Source organism: Oenanthe melanoleuca, chromosome 2, assembly GCF_029582105.1.
Source record: "Oenanthe melanoleuca isolate GR-GAL-2019-014 chromosome 2, OMel1.0, whole genome shotgun sequence".
Taxonomy (NCBI): Eukaryota; Metazoa; Chordata; class Aves; order Passeriformes; family Muscicapidae; genus Oenanthe; species Oenanthe melanoleuca.
In genome coordinates this window covers 93207714-93222466 of record NC_079335.1, presented here as the reverse complement: position 1 = coordinate 93222466, position 14753 = coordinate 93207714, and the positions used below count along the sequence as shown (strand labels likewise).

Sequence of the window (14753 nt, the reverse complement as noted above, 5' to 3'; positions counted from 1 at the left end):
GTTTTGAGGAAGATGGATGAAATTGTGAAAATTATAATTATTTTATAATACTTTGAAAATTAAATTCTCAGATGATACATTCAGCACCACATTGTAGGATACTTAACAGTTACACAGAATATGAAGAGAATGGAATGCATCAATTTATACGAACACATTCAACACAGTCCAATCACAGAACCATCAATCAGCCATAGAAGCCTCTCTTCCTTGATTTTTCAGAAAAAAACCCCACCTCTTGTTAGTAAATGTCTCTGGGATGGACTTTTTTAATCACAGTTCAGGTGATTTTATTTATTTATTTATTTATTTATTTATTTATTTATTTATTTGTTTGTTTGTTTGTTTATCCCAGGTAACATGACAAATCTATCACAAGGGATGACAAATTCCAAACAAAAATTTACAGTGTCAAGGCCTGAATTCTACAGTAAAGTGAATAAACTTTAAAAAGACTACCAGCTGGCATCTACCTCTGCTTGAAAAGGAGAAGTTTAAAAAAAAGTGACTCTGTATGTCATGGAACTGATAAACAAAGCCTAATAATCATACCAATACAATATAAAATGCTGCATTCCAACTTCACTCTCAGAAGCTCCTGAGTTCTCATTTACTAAACATATTTTAAAACAAATTAGTCTGGGGAAATCTATCTTCTAACTTTGGTTTTTGTAAAGAAGAGAGACTAATTGTGCTTATGCACAAAAAATGCAGAATAGGTCCCTAGCTATTGAACAACCCTAAGTAAATCTGGCACTGTCTTAAAACCTTGCCCATCTTGCACTCTCACCATGCTCTGACCACTAACTACACAAAAGACCTAAAATCTATGAATTCTTTAAAAAATAAAGTCCTGAAATGGCCAGTTATCTTCTACCACAAACTCAGAATAAATATATCTAGATAAAATACTACAGCTCATCCCCTTAAAATTGCAAAGTTGCTGATGCTGCAAGGGGCCTCTGGAAATCATCTAGACCAACATATTTGCTCAGAGAACAGACAGCTACAGAAGTTTGCCCAGAACTGTGCCCAGCTGAGTTTAAATTTCTCCAAGGACACAAATGCCACAACTTTTCAGGGAACCTCTCTAACTACCTCTGCAATAAAAAGTTTTTCTTCTACTGAAATTTAATTTCCTGTTTTTCAATTTGTGCCCATTTCCTCTCATGCTGGGACTGCATGTCACTGAGAGAAGTTTGTCCTCTTGACTCCCTCTCACTAGGTATTTGTTTGCATTGATAGGAGTCCCTCTGAGCCTTCTCTTCTGCAGGCTGAACAGTCTCAGTCCATTCTTTTCTAATTCAACTCCTTTTTTAAACTTTTATATTATCATGTCAGTAGCCAATAAAGCATACTCAAAAATGGAAACATGTTCATCTCTAATAGTAAAACTGAAACATTCTGAAGAGGATACCGCTGTATCAATACCTTATTTGTATACATGAAATACAGCACCACTAATGAATTAAAGATTCATGCCAGGTTTAAAAAAGGATGAGAGCATCATCTCTTGCTTTCCAGGGATTTTAAAAAAACCCTGAACAAACCAAAAGGCCATTAAAAAACGTGTGCAAGACCTGTACATCTACTTATGTTTCTAAAGGTCAGGGCTTCCTTATAAATGGAGCATCCATATACTGCCAAAATAATACACATATTCTTTTAGGATTTTATATTTTCATAGACTATCATAAATTATAGACTAAGAGATTTCAAAGTGTTTAATCAATTTTACAATGCTTACAAGCATGATGAACTTGCATTGAATAAGGAAGAAAATGAATTAATTTAACCAAATCTTCACACTCTGAGAGATTTTTAGTATGTTTAGCAAATGAAAAGAAAAAGTGAGCAACACAGTAGTGAAGAATTTTTCCATCTTTATCCTTTCCCTCCTATGTAATGAAATAGATCTCCAGCTTCAGCTAAAACTTGTTCACAGTTCTCTCACATCCATGTTTTTTGCCTTGGCAAAACAATGATCAATGTAGACCTCTCAAGCATAAACAAGAATCTGAGCAGCAAAGTAAATTTCATGTCACATTTCTGAAAAGCAGAATAAATTAAAGGTTTAAACATTACATTAAAAAGAAATAATCAGCAGGCTATGATTTTGAGAGGACAAACATACATACAACAGGCATACATCAGGACTGGTTTTTTAGTTTACATACCAGTGTGAAAAATGAGCAGTGTTTATCACTGCAGAACAACAAATTTGACTCCTTTCATATTTTCATATTTTCCTAATTCTCATTATCTTCCTGCCACCTTTTCAGTACATGTATGTGCCTCTACACACTCAATTTGCACACTTACTCCTTACAGTGATTAAATGGGGTGGAAAACCAATGTCTGGAGTGGCCATTCCAGAAATGAGGGTCCTGTGGCCTGAATGCCAGGGTGTGACTTGGCAGGTGAGTAGTGCTGGCAGACACTGATGTTTTTCTAAGAGCACACTTCCTGAGCAGCACTCAGGAGCTGCTGCAGCACTCCTGGCTGTCACCATGCCTGGTACTTACGTGATGGTGTCAATCATGTCCAGTCCCATCTCAACACAGCAGTGGGCATGGTCTGTTTTGGGCTGGGTCAATCCTGATACGCAGTAGTAACAGTCCCCTAGGATTTTTATTCTTCTGCAATGATTTTCCTTTCGTAAAAACAGAATGGGAAAAGTTTTACTGTTTATATAAATATATTAACAGGGTAAAAATCTTCTCTGATACTATGCAATAATTCAGGGAATCTTGCTGTGATTAAATGAGGTAATTTACAGTTTGTGAAATCTGGGTTCCCTGTACACAACAGCTGGCACACACATGTGTTTATTTATTTATAAATAGACACATATATACTGGACATCAGCCCTGCATTGTTCAAAACACATGGGTTAACACTAATTAAACATATAGTTGTGAACAAAAGTTATTACCTTGCCCTCATGCTAGTTACTATAAATTCAAGATTTACAATGAGACTTCACTTCTGTATGAACCCAAACCAAAGGACTGAGGCCAAACCACCACTGAATATTGGGAAATGTTGCATTCTGAGAACTCTTTTTTTCAAATTCCGTTCCAATTCACCAGGAAAGATTATTTATTTATCTGTAAAAGTACACACATTTTTGCATTTCCTATTCATAAACCACAGTTTGCAATACAGCATGATCAGTATGACAGTCTTGCAGATGAGAAGCTAAGTCATTTTGCATTACAAACAGGTTTATCTGCTGTTTGCATGTTTAATTTCTACAGCCAAAAAGGTTTGGCTAAAACTCTCCCATTTAAAAAAAAATATACAGAAATGATGGCATGTGATAATTGCACATCCATCTGAGCAGAAAGTTCATTTCTAAACAGAGAGCACATAACAAGATGCCTTTAAAAGACCAGTGCCTTTAACTAATAAACTATGAGGAGGCATAAAGAGATGATGGTATCCTTTGTAACTAGACTATGGCAACTTCTACCCACTTAGAGTGGGTACAGAAAAAGTAAACAACCTGATTAAATGAATCAAATTTGCAAAGCTGGGATTCTTACAGCAAGCACTATGAAAAATTAGCTGTTGTGAATGTGATGGGAAGGGATTCACAAAAGTCTGATTCCTTTCCCAGCAAAGTGCAATATAGACTTGACTTCAGCAACACAGAAAGGGGAAAGAAAAGAGAGGGCAGTGACGGTGGAATTTAAAATTTCTGGAAAAAAAACGCTAATCATAGAATCATAATTGTGCAGTTTCTCATGCAGGCATATATCTTCATCCAGTCTCCTACCTACAAGAATTAAAGCCTTCCTGAGCTGACCACATTCTCCACATCATTACCCACACCAGAATTTGGGACTCAGCATTGAACAAGTACTATCAAACAAGAACTACCTCTGTTCATGCAAGGAAAAAGGCACTGCTTGGAAAAGTTGGCTGGTCTACTTATTTTAATAAATTAAGCAGCAAATTCAGATCTCAAATCAAAGAAGAAAGCTGTCTTTTTGGGTATGCTTAAGTAATAGAAAAGACTTTTCCAGTTGTGACTACTTAACATTTGTTCTTCTGTACAGCAGGATTTTAAATATATCTCTACTTGCCAATGCTAATATATATTTTAATGAATACAAGCATAATTCTTTTAAGATGACTATCACCAGGGCCCTAACACTATTTCTGCAGCCTATAGTCAAAACTGCCTCCCCAATTTTACTCAGACTTTTTTGAAATCCTTTGCTGAATGGTACTATGTAAGTAAAATAATTATTGATGCACACAAAATAATATGCAAATCTCAAAATCTACATTGGCACAGAACAGTACTTTTAATTCAAGGCTTTTGGACACTAATCACTATATTTTTAGTGGAAACCACAGGGTTTTTCACTAGATACCACTAGATTATACTGTCAAAAAAAGGCTTCCCCCCACTCCAACCCACTTTTGGGCAGATCTTGAAGCACTAGAGTGTACTCAGTAGTTGAAGCTGAAGCCTGCTTTCCAAAATAAATTAAATTTTGCCCATACTTCAAAATCTTCTATAAGGGCCTTTTCATCTTCAAATTTGGTATGCATGATTTGTGGCCAGGAAATGCCTATTTGACCCTTAGGAAAGCTATTCAGAAAAGCCATTTCAGTAATCTGGGGAGAACAACACCAATGTTAATCAATCACGGATTTCTCCTGTCACTGTCTCCTTCACAAATGGCTCATTCTAATGACTTGGTAACATCCTGGTAGACAGTTAAAGAAAGAAAAAAAAAACAAAACAGAGTTTCCTCTATTACCACTTTTCTGAGTCAATTTCTTCTTTGTGCAGTACAAAATTAAAAGAAGAAAATAAGTGCAATAGTATTTGCAGGAGAGATATTTATCTTGATGGAAGACAAATGGCTAAATCACCTGCTGGTTTTGAAATCCATATAGCCTGTTTGTTCCTTATCAGATATTGTCCCCACTATCCTGATTTATAATATACAGTAATCTCTAGAAAATTGTTTGTTTTCTTTTTCTTGATATGGGAGGTAGACTTCCAGGAAAGAGTCACAGTGCAGCTTTGAAAAAGCCATCTTTTTAAGGAGTGTTATGCAAATTAACAAAACAATCTCCTTCTCTTTCTTTATTTCCTCAGCAGCTTCCAAAAATCCTTCTCTTGTCAGTATTTTTCACATTTGTAATGCTGATGAATTCGTGTGTCTTAGTTACAAATTCCAGTCACAACTGATACAAGCAATGCCTGTTTAGAAACAACAGATAATTTGGTTTTATGCACATGATAAAAAGCACTGGAGATTGCCAGCACTGCATTAGCCAGGCAGCTTGCCCACCTGTGGTGCCTTACTGAGGCACTAAGATCCAAGTGGATCTGCAGAAATCCCTCTGGCACAACTGTCAGTCACAGGGTCAGTCAGTGTGTAGGGAAAGTCCAACTCAGAAAGCAGAGGACACTTCAAAGTTACTAAGAGCTTTCCTTTCAGGAAAGCACTTCATAGAGCAGCTTATTCTATCTGTCTGCTATGTAAAACTAGGAGGGGAGGGCCTTAGTTTCAAACAACTCTGAGGTTTTGTTGTTTTTGTAGTTCTTTATTTAATGCATTTTGCATAAAGAGTGAAGTCTGTCAATTCAGACTGAAAAACTGAAAATTCAGAACATTACCTTCACATTCTTTTACCATATAAGACCAAATGTTTGATATACCTAGGCTATGGTTATTTTCTAATAAAAAGAGAAAAGATTTTGCAGTTTGTAAAAAAAGCTTATACATATACACTTATATATGTTGCCTCAAAGAAATAATAAAGAAGGTGTCAGACATCTCCCAGCAAATTACTTAAGAATGACAGCCAAATGTTCTCTAGAACAGAGAGATCATACTGAATAAGTGCAAAGTCTTTTAAAGGAAGATCTTTCTTATATGTCATATTGCAACAATCCTTATTATCACTGCTGGAACCTTGTTTTTATTAATAGGTTATCCAAGTAAGTAATTGTTATGTGAATAGATCCAAAATGAGAATCAATTTTAGTTGCTTGTAACTCTGTCTGGTAGGAGAAGAGTTTCTTTAAAGCTTTTATTTATTTTGGAGATGGCAAATGCTAATGCCAGAATGAGTCCCTGGTCCTCCTTCATCACTGCAACAATCTGTGTATTTGTACATAGTCATGTCTCATCATGGCATGTGGTACCTATAAAAGTGAGCCAAAAAGGAAGGTTAGATAGACCACAACTTTAAAAGACAAGATTTTAAGAGTATAAACATTGAACTCTGTCTTCTCTGTAACTCTATTGACTGCAGTGGAATTGTGCCAAGGCTGAGTTTGTGTAACTTAATTGCAATACACTTTATGCTTATTATATTAATCCATTTCTTTGTCTGCAAGTCTGAAAGCAAACTTGTCTGCAGGTGTGCTTTTCAAACTTTTATTGTCCTAACCTCCTGGAATCACAATCTATGAGTAGGCAGGACTTTATTAATCCATAAATTAGAAAGACCTTTTTTTGTCAGTCCTAAAAAAACCTGCCTCATATAAGGTTCAGAAAGTTTCTTTACCATACCCAGTCAATGTGGATTTGGTCATGCTTTGCAGAATAAGAGAAAGGATTAATAAGGCCTACTAAAAGATGCATAAGTAGTGTTTCCCATTTCCCCTAACTCAGATCCTACCAGACTTGCACTCTCTCATAATGACTTTAATGACTCATAAGGACTTTAGAAATGTTAATATTTTGTTTTGCTTAGCCTACATAAATGGGAACAGGAGTTTGATCACTGCCTAAAATGCTTAGATATTGCAAAGTTAGAGTGTTAAAAAAAAAAAAAAGTAGAAAACCACAGCCCATACATGTTCAAGTTCAGCTGTTTACATGTTGGGGCCAAGGGGAAGAGATTTATTAGGCCTGAACTTACAGATGGCTTTATGGTTTCAGGGCAAGGCTTTGACATCCTTAACATCAGACTTCAGCTGTGGTGAGATTTCTGGATATTGACTGGGCATAGCTGCAAATTAGTACAGGAGCAGCCCTACACACAGGAGAGTGGAATGAGATGGGTGCATGGGCAGCATGGGAAGCAGTTCTGGAGCTCAAAACCCCTTCATGCCTCTGTGGAAGGAAAAACATTGCCCTACTCCCTGAAAAAAATCTCACTAGCTCAGTATTTTCTTCACATATTGAAGAGAAGTCATGGATAGAGGGAAACCACTAAACGCAATTTTTGAAGGCTCAGTTTTCACTGAAGTAGAATTAACTCTGGGGCAAAATGGTGAACTATGAGGGCTGAAGAAGGAACACAGATGAACTTTTAGCTCTGCTGTCAAGAACTTAATCATTGTGGCTAGGCAGTGCCAGAGAGAGGCATGGTCATCTTCCCTTACAGATGTTCAATGAGACAAAAGAAATATCAGTGCCCCTCAGGAAAGGGTTTTTCTCCCTTGGTTTTTGTCTTCTCTATTTCTTCCTTCTTGGATTATCAGTCACTTTCATTTGGAAAGCCCTGTTCCAACAGCTTCCTTTGTTGGAGAAATCCTCTGAATTGTCTTTATCAGGTAGGCAAAGGGGATCAAATTTTCAGTCCACATTAATCAGCATGGCATTATGTGTTTCAGGGGAGCTACACTAATTTATACCAGCTGTCCCTCTTATCCTCAGGGACCCAAGATATAATTCAATAATCCAGTCTAACAGTTACAGACATTTCTTAGTTACTACTGCATAAAATGACTACTAGGGGAAAATATTCAAAGCATGTCTAAAACTCCCTGAAGACAAAAAAGAACAATGAAATGCATTCCTTATTTATCTCTCTTCACAAACCTAGAACTTCATTCTGCTTCCAAAGTGGTCTTGAGAGAAGACAAAATAGGATTTACCACTGTTACCACTGCATCTTATTTCCAACGTGTATAGCATGTGCAGCATATTTAACATTTGCAGCACTTTCTGCCAAAATGCTATTAATCTCAGTAGAAAATTGGATTAGAAACCTTTGAATCACTCTTGAAGTTATAATTTACTACAGATGTGTGTGCACATGCAAAAGACTTGAAGAAAGAATTGTGTCTTCTGCTACATCCTCTGGAGATGAAATTATGTGTCTATTCAATTCCATTACAGTTGTTTATTAGATTGGAACAAAATCATAAAAGCCTATATATTAGCTATCATACAGTACAGATATATGCATCCATCCATATATATGTGCAAGTTCTGCAAACTTACCTGCACCTTTTTGCATAGATACACAGGACATGGGATAAAGGCAGATTTTAATATTCATTCTCTGCAGTACTAACGAAAGTGTCTCAGTCTGATAGTTGTGGGCCAGATACCAGTTTTGAGCTCCCCCCTTCCAAAAGATTTGAGTACAGATTGGTAGAAGATATTTGGGTGTTGTTACCTATTTCTGGCATTACTAATCCACTCTTTCCTTTAAGCAGAGATACAGTGACTGTCTTACTGCTCCAAGTGCCTTTGGAAGAACACAAAACAGTTTTTGGCTGTTATGAAAATGGTGAAGGACAGATCACCATCTTTCAAGGTCATAAAAGAAAAGGCAGTGAATTGGATGGTGTTAGTTGAAAGGCTGTATAACATAAATAAGCAATGTTGTACAAAGTTATTAAGCTCAGTGCATGATGACAGGAAGAGACTCTGTAAGTCACTGCTTTACATTTTTTGATATTGACACTTTCTTATTATATTTAATTCTCTTCCAAAGTTAAGGAAACATAAAAAAATATTTCTATTTTTTTCTCTCAGCAGTAACAGTTTTGTGCATCAAAGAACTTTAGAGAAAAACAAAACTGAAAGCATTCCATGGAAAGCACAACCGAGTGAATGTCTCCAGACTGCAGCAGTATTCTCAAAAGACAGCTACGTGCAGAAAAAGAGGAAAATGTGGGTTTAGATTGGCATGAAAAAGTCTTTAGAACTCTACCTCAATACCCCTTTGGAACTTTCAGTTTAAAACCATTTGCTCCTTTGTCCTATAGGCCTTGGTAAAGTCCTTCCTGACTTTTTTATAAGTCCCCTTTTACACACTGAGAACCTTCTTCACTCAACCCTCCCAGTCTTTCTTCACAGGAGAGATGTTCCAGCCCTCTGATCATCCTTGTTACTATCTTCTGAACCCACTCTAAGAGATCCAGGTCTCAGTTTACTAATCTGCAACTTTCATTAAGGACAGACAATAATTTCATTTACCACATTTCTTTTTTTTTTTTTTTTTCAGTAAAACAAAAGAGATCTGGCAACACGTTTTCTCTGAGTAGCATCCAAATCTATTTTAATAACTATACTGAATGTGGGCCACAATGTGAGAGATTATTGAAGCCATCTTCTCAGATAAACTTCATAATCAAATCCTAAGTGTAATAAAGTGACACAGACATTACCACCAGCTCTGTTACACTGCAGTGTGCCAATAGTGATATACACTTATGAAAACTGTTCAGCCTATTAAAAAATTCCATTGAACCCTACAATTACTACATACATATTTTACCATTTCCCCCCCAGGTTTTGAAGTGTGGGTTTAAAAATTGAAAGAACTATTTTAATAACCTTTTAATGGAATAAATCTTGCAAATGGCAACTTTATAACTAACATTAGTTCTTGTACATCTGCTAGTCCCAGCATAAAAAGCTTTGAGAATGAGCTAACTGCAAAACCCCATAGAGTTTGATTTAGCTGAGTAATGGAGACATACTTATTGCAATAAGAGTTAGAAAGACATAAAAAGAAGAGTTTCTACAGTGGCAGAAAATACAAAAAGGAAACAAATGAGGTATAGGAAGTATAGGAAGTGCCACAGAAAATTACTTGATAGGCTCTGATTGAGGAAAGCTGTCCATCTCCAGATGAATATTTGTAAGCTTTCAATTTAGTAATGTGTTTGTGAAGTCATTACAAATTATCTACCATCATAGGAGCCACATTATGCATGAAAAAATGTAGAATTATTCAGGATAGCTTTGAAAAGGATGACATTTGTTTCAAATGCTTTCCCTCAATTATATTGGCAATTATATATTCTGATCTAAGATGACCTAAATTTTGCCTACACTCTCATTCTTACAACAAATTCTTTCCTTAATTCACATGAAGTGTAATTTTGCAAAACTAAAATGTTAAAATGTTTTTAGTTCCAGACAGAGAAAACCTATGCAACAGTTATATATATTCATTTACTTGGAAATGAAAAAGGATTTTAGCAAGCATATTTTATGCAATCATCATGACTGACACAGATGATTGTCTCCTTCCTAGGTTTTATTAAGTATCCTTTCAGATTCTGTCTTTTTTTGAAGATATATTCCAGGAGAAGCAAGCCTAAAACAAATGCACTACAAAATGCTGAAAAATTAAGCTCTAAAATTCAGGAAATGGTTATTTTTCCCTATTCCAGAAATACTTTTTTCTATGCTAACTGCACAACAGGTCAAAAGAGTGTCAGTACATATGCCCACACTTCAAGCACCTGAGGCTGATTGGAACAATCCAATACAGTCCTGCACAATTTTTGCAGTATATAAACTCAGGAACAATTTGTTAATTTACTACAAGCATAGAAATTATGACAAGAATTGTGACAAAGAATTAGCATACCAAGCACAGTATCCTCTTACCCAAAATATACAGTAAAATAGGCAAGACCTACTCTCTGGGGTACTTGCCCATTTATATGTTCCTAGAGTACTTAGAGTGTGTAATGTTAATTTTTCCCCTGGAAAACTATCCCCAGGCAATTGCTTCAGCTTTGCTCCACACACACATTGTTCTTCCCTGATCCTACAGAATTACAGCATATTGACTAAGACCACTTTCATTTAAGAAAGTTTACTCCCTTAGGTCTCTCCTGAGAGATGTCTCCAGATGAATGTTCAGAACTGAATTTAAACTTTACATTACAGAATGTAAGTTTATACTTATGCTTTACAGGACTAATTTACCCATCCTAAACAGTCCACAAAACTTTGTGCACTTTATATTTTAAAAATTCATCATAATTATCTTAAAATAATTATATAGATGCAATATAAGACATAGATGCAAATAATATAGATGCAATTTTTTAGAGTGATTACTTCTAAGAAAATCTGGTTCAATGCTCAGCAAAGAACTGACCGTTCTTGACACAGTTAAGAAACATACAAGCTGATTAAAAATATTATCTACTGATTCTTTGCCTAAGGCTAATGTTTTTCAGTATCTTTGAGCTTGAACTGGTAGAAAGAGACACTTCAGTAACATTAAAATAAGTAAAGCAAAAATTGTTAAATGCTAAGAAGGCAATCAAGGAAGGATACTAAATTAAAATAGAAAGAAATAAAAATAAACTCAGCCTGACAAAGCCTGGAGGTATACATAACTGTAAATAGAAAGAACAAGGAAGTGGTGTGTACCAGTCTACCTAATAGATACCAAAAGTGCCATGAAGAAATAACAACTTTCATTCAGAATATTAAAACCCTCTGCTAGTGATGTCCTTTGAAAAGCACCTAAAATTCTTTTATCCTTGTCAGCTTGTAAATGAAAAGCCTTAGAAGTCCAAGATGCAGAAAGATGGATGCTGAAAGGCAAATACCTGAATCTCTAAAGACAAATAATTGACTCTGCATATAGATTAGATGCAGGAAGTATGTGAGAAAAAAATCTATCAAAGAAAAAAGCAATTAAAGAAAATAGAAACTTCTCAAAAATCAAACCTGCTTCATTAAAATTCAGGATGCTGTATAACTGCCTCCTCTTTTCTATTAAGATGACATATCAAAAGTCAAATATTTGGGACATGTCTAAACTGCATCAAAACATAATAGAACTTTGACCATGACAGCATAATGCAAATTATTATTTCTCATTAAAATTTGTCACTCTTACAGCTGAAGAATGAAACTGAAAGCTAGCTATAGTGTCAAAGGTTGATTGCAAGGCATCTGAAGACCTCATTCAAAGACCAGTTGCCTGCAGCATTTATTGATAATATTTAATGCAGAATGACTATCAGCAGGGCCAAATCTGAGCCTGCACAAAGCTACCCTGGTTTAATGGGAAGAAACCAAGAAACTTCACAGTAACAGCCAGAACTAAGTAAACTAAGCCTGAGCAGCAGATAAAATCCAATAAAAATAAATTCTTATGAGTTGAACTATTCATGGGCCTTATGAGAAACTTCACCAACTCTGTGTTCAGGAAGGTGGCTTGTTATTGTTGCATCCCAAGGGAATCCTAGCATGGACAAACTCACCCAAAATGCTTCCATCAGGGTGCCTAAAGACAGTGACATTATAAAACTTCAGTAACCAGACATACAAATGAGCCCTGGGGAATTCATAACAGCACCTTCCCATGTGGATTCTCTGATGTCTGTCTAGGACAAAGTCACACTCCTGCAAGAATACTAAGTAATGACACTCATTTTTGTTTATATTTTTGAGACTCACATTCCTTCAAAGTGATTGAAGTTTGCCTCAGGACCCAAAAGTTACTGAGGAGACCTCAAAATCCTATATAAAATAAGATTACCTAAGACTTTTTCTTTAAAAAACCAAACAGTGCTATTGTGAAAAAGAAAACAGAATTAATGCCATTATTTTCAGGGAGCATCTGGACAATACTCATTGTCATATGGTTCAGTTTTAGGTAGTACTGCAAGGAATGGGGCTTTTGATTTGATGATCCCCATGGGTCCCTGCCAACTCAAGATATTTTATGAATTTAAGTACTGTATTCTGACTGTCTCTTCCCTAGCTCTCTTCCTAAAGGCTCAGTGATTTGCAAGGTAAAATAACATGTGGAAGATAAGTGCTTAAAAAACATACTTTCTCTAGAGGTGAATAGACATGAAAGGACATGATAAAAGTACAAATAAAAGGTATTTTTAAATGATAAAAATATAAATGAATTCTAAGAGGAAGTAGTAAGATCAGGATTTTTTCCCCCTCTCTACTAACAGAATGCTAAAGTACATTTTCAAAGGAATTGAATGACTTTATATTGAAACCTAAGGTTCACTTTCAGAACTCTGTCATGAGTTGTAACTATATCTGAAGCTATTGTGATTTAAAAAAAAAAAAAAAAAAAAGTGCAGTATTTCAAAGAGAGCAAAACTATGTGCCTTAGAGAAAAAAATCCCCCAAAAAACCACGAACAAAAAATATCTAAAGAAACAGCATATGGAAAGAGAGAAATAACTAATGTAAAAAGCATAAACCAGCTTCTAAGTGTGAGAAGGACAAAGTTTAGCAGAACTATACTGTCAAAAAACAAAGATTCACTATTTCTACAATGTGTCAATGTGCTGAAATGCCAAGATTCAGCAAATACACACTGCCTTATATTTATTATACTTTCTACTGTGCTGATGGGGATTCTTCTAAAGCATTATATTTTTAAGACAAGGTAATTGTTTCAAGATAGGTGGTCATAAACTGCACCTTCCAGTTGACATTGCTTCCCAAGAAACAGCAGCACACAACAGGTACACTCACAGACTGCACTTTAGTAATCCTGGGGCCCTACCTATCCCTGTTACACTCTTCTTTAAAGTCTCTGCAATTTCCTATTTAATCATTCTGAACACTCAAGCACAGCACAGTTTTAAAATCAGCCCTCTGTTTTGACCTAATAATAAATATCTAGAAGCTGCTGAGATCAGAAGAGATCAGAATCCTTCTGAAAAGCTGTACTTCTCAGAACCTTTCTCTGACTGCTGAAGACACAATTACAAGTTTTCCCTTAATCAAATCACAAGGCACTAAGGAAAGCTTGTAGGTCTATCCTTAATCACACCTCACTGAAGCACAATCTGAACTAGATTAACCATAAATAGTAAATCTTCCTCACACAGCTGAAAGAAACCATGATTTTTTAATTTTTTTTTTTAATTTGAAAAGGAATTCTGGCAGGCTGAACAGGAAAACTGAGGCTTTTTTGCTCTTCTGCTATCTCCAAACTGCTTCTTCCATGATCAGCAACTGACCTTGCACCAAAAGCTGGCACCTGCCTGGTACCACTGGTGTCACTGGCAAAGGGAGCAACCACGGTAGGGCTGCCCTGTCCCTGGCTTCAGAGCCATGACACACCATAGGATACCTATTTCTATTTATATATTTATCTATATATTTCTATTTCTGTCTGCACGTGTGTGATCTTGTGTTATATTGCAGTACCTCCCTTTTATTACATGGCTCTATTTCATGGCTATGAAGACTCCACAAATGAGCATTTTAAGTTTTAAAAGAGCTTGTTATATGTCTGGTTGACATATAATGGATGAAATTCAGTAATGAAATTAAAATGAAATCAAAGTGAGGAGGATATTTGAACACTTAAAGCATTTAAGCTCTCGCAAATTACTATCTAAATGGAAGTCCATTTTTATTTCTAAGGCAAAATCTATGAACTACTCTGGGCTCTCTAGGAGACACTGCCAGTAGCTCCAGTAATGAATTGGTTACACAAATTCATGCCTAAACCCCCTAGAATTCCATTGCATCTCTGCTAAGCATCTAAGTTAATCTTCTGCTTTTCTTGGAAAAAAGGGAACACACAAGTTTTTTTGACTTGAATATCTAGTGCAAATCAGAATATAGCACTCCATCAAAGGATAACCCACTTAACTAAGAATAGGTCTTAACCCTAGCACCTTGTGGAGCAGAAGGTTTCTTTCTCCTTGGGGTCCTTGAGAACTGTTTATCAAGAGGGAGATTTAGGTGCTGAATGTCCACATGCTTTAGATCTCATGTGAAAGACTGCATCAA

The 14753-nt window shown here is 35.9% G+C and overlaps 1 protein-coding gene across 1 annotated transcript in view; it reads right to left on the bottom strand.

Annotated features, from left to right (window-relative positions):
- ADCY1 (adenylate cyclase 1) overlaps positions 1-14753 on the bottom strand; it is a 142595-nt gene that overhangs the window by 52018 nt on the left and 75824 nt on the right. The window contains exon 5 of the mRNA XM_056484082.1: positions 2526-2653. Coding sequence (XP_056340057.1) covers positions 2526-2653 — 128 coding nt within the window. The remainder of the gene's footprint in view (positions 1-2525; positions 2654-14753) is intronic.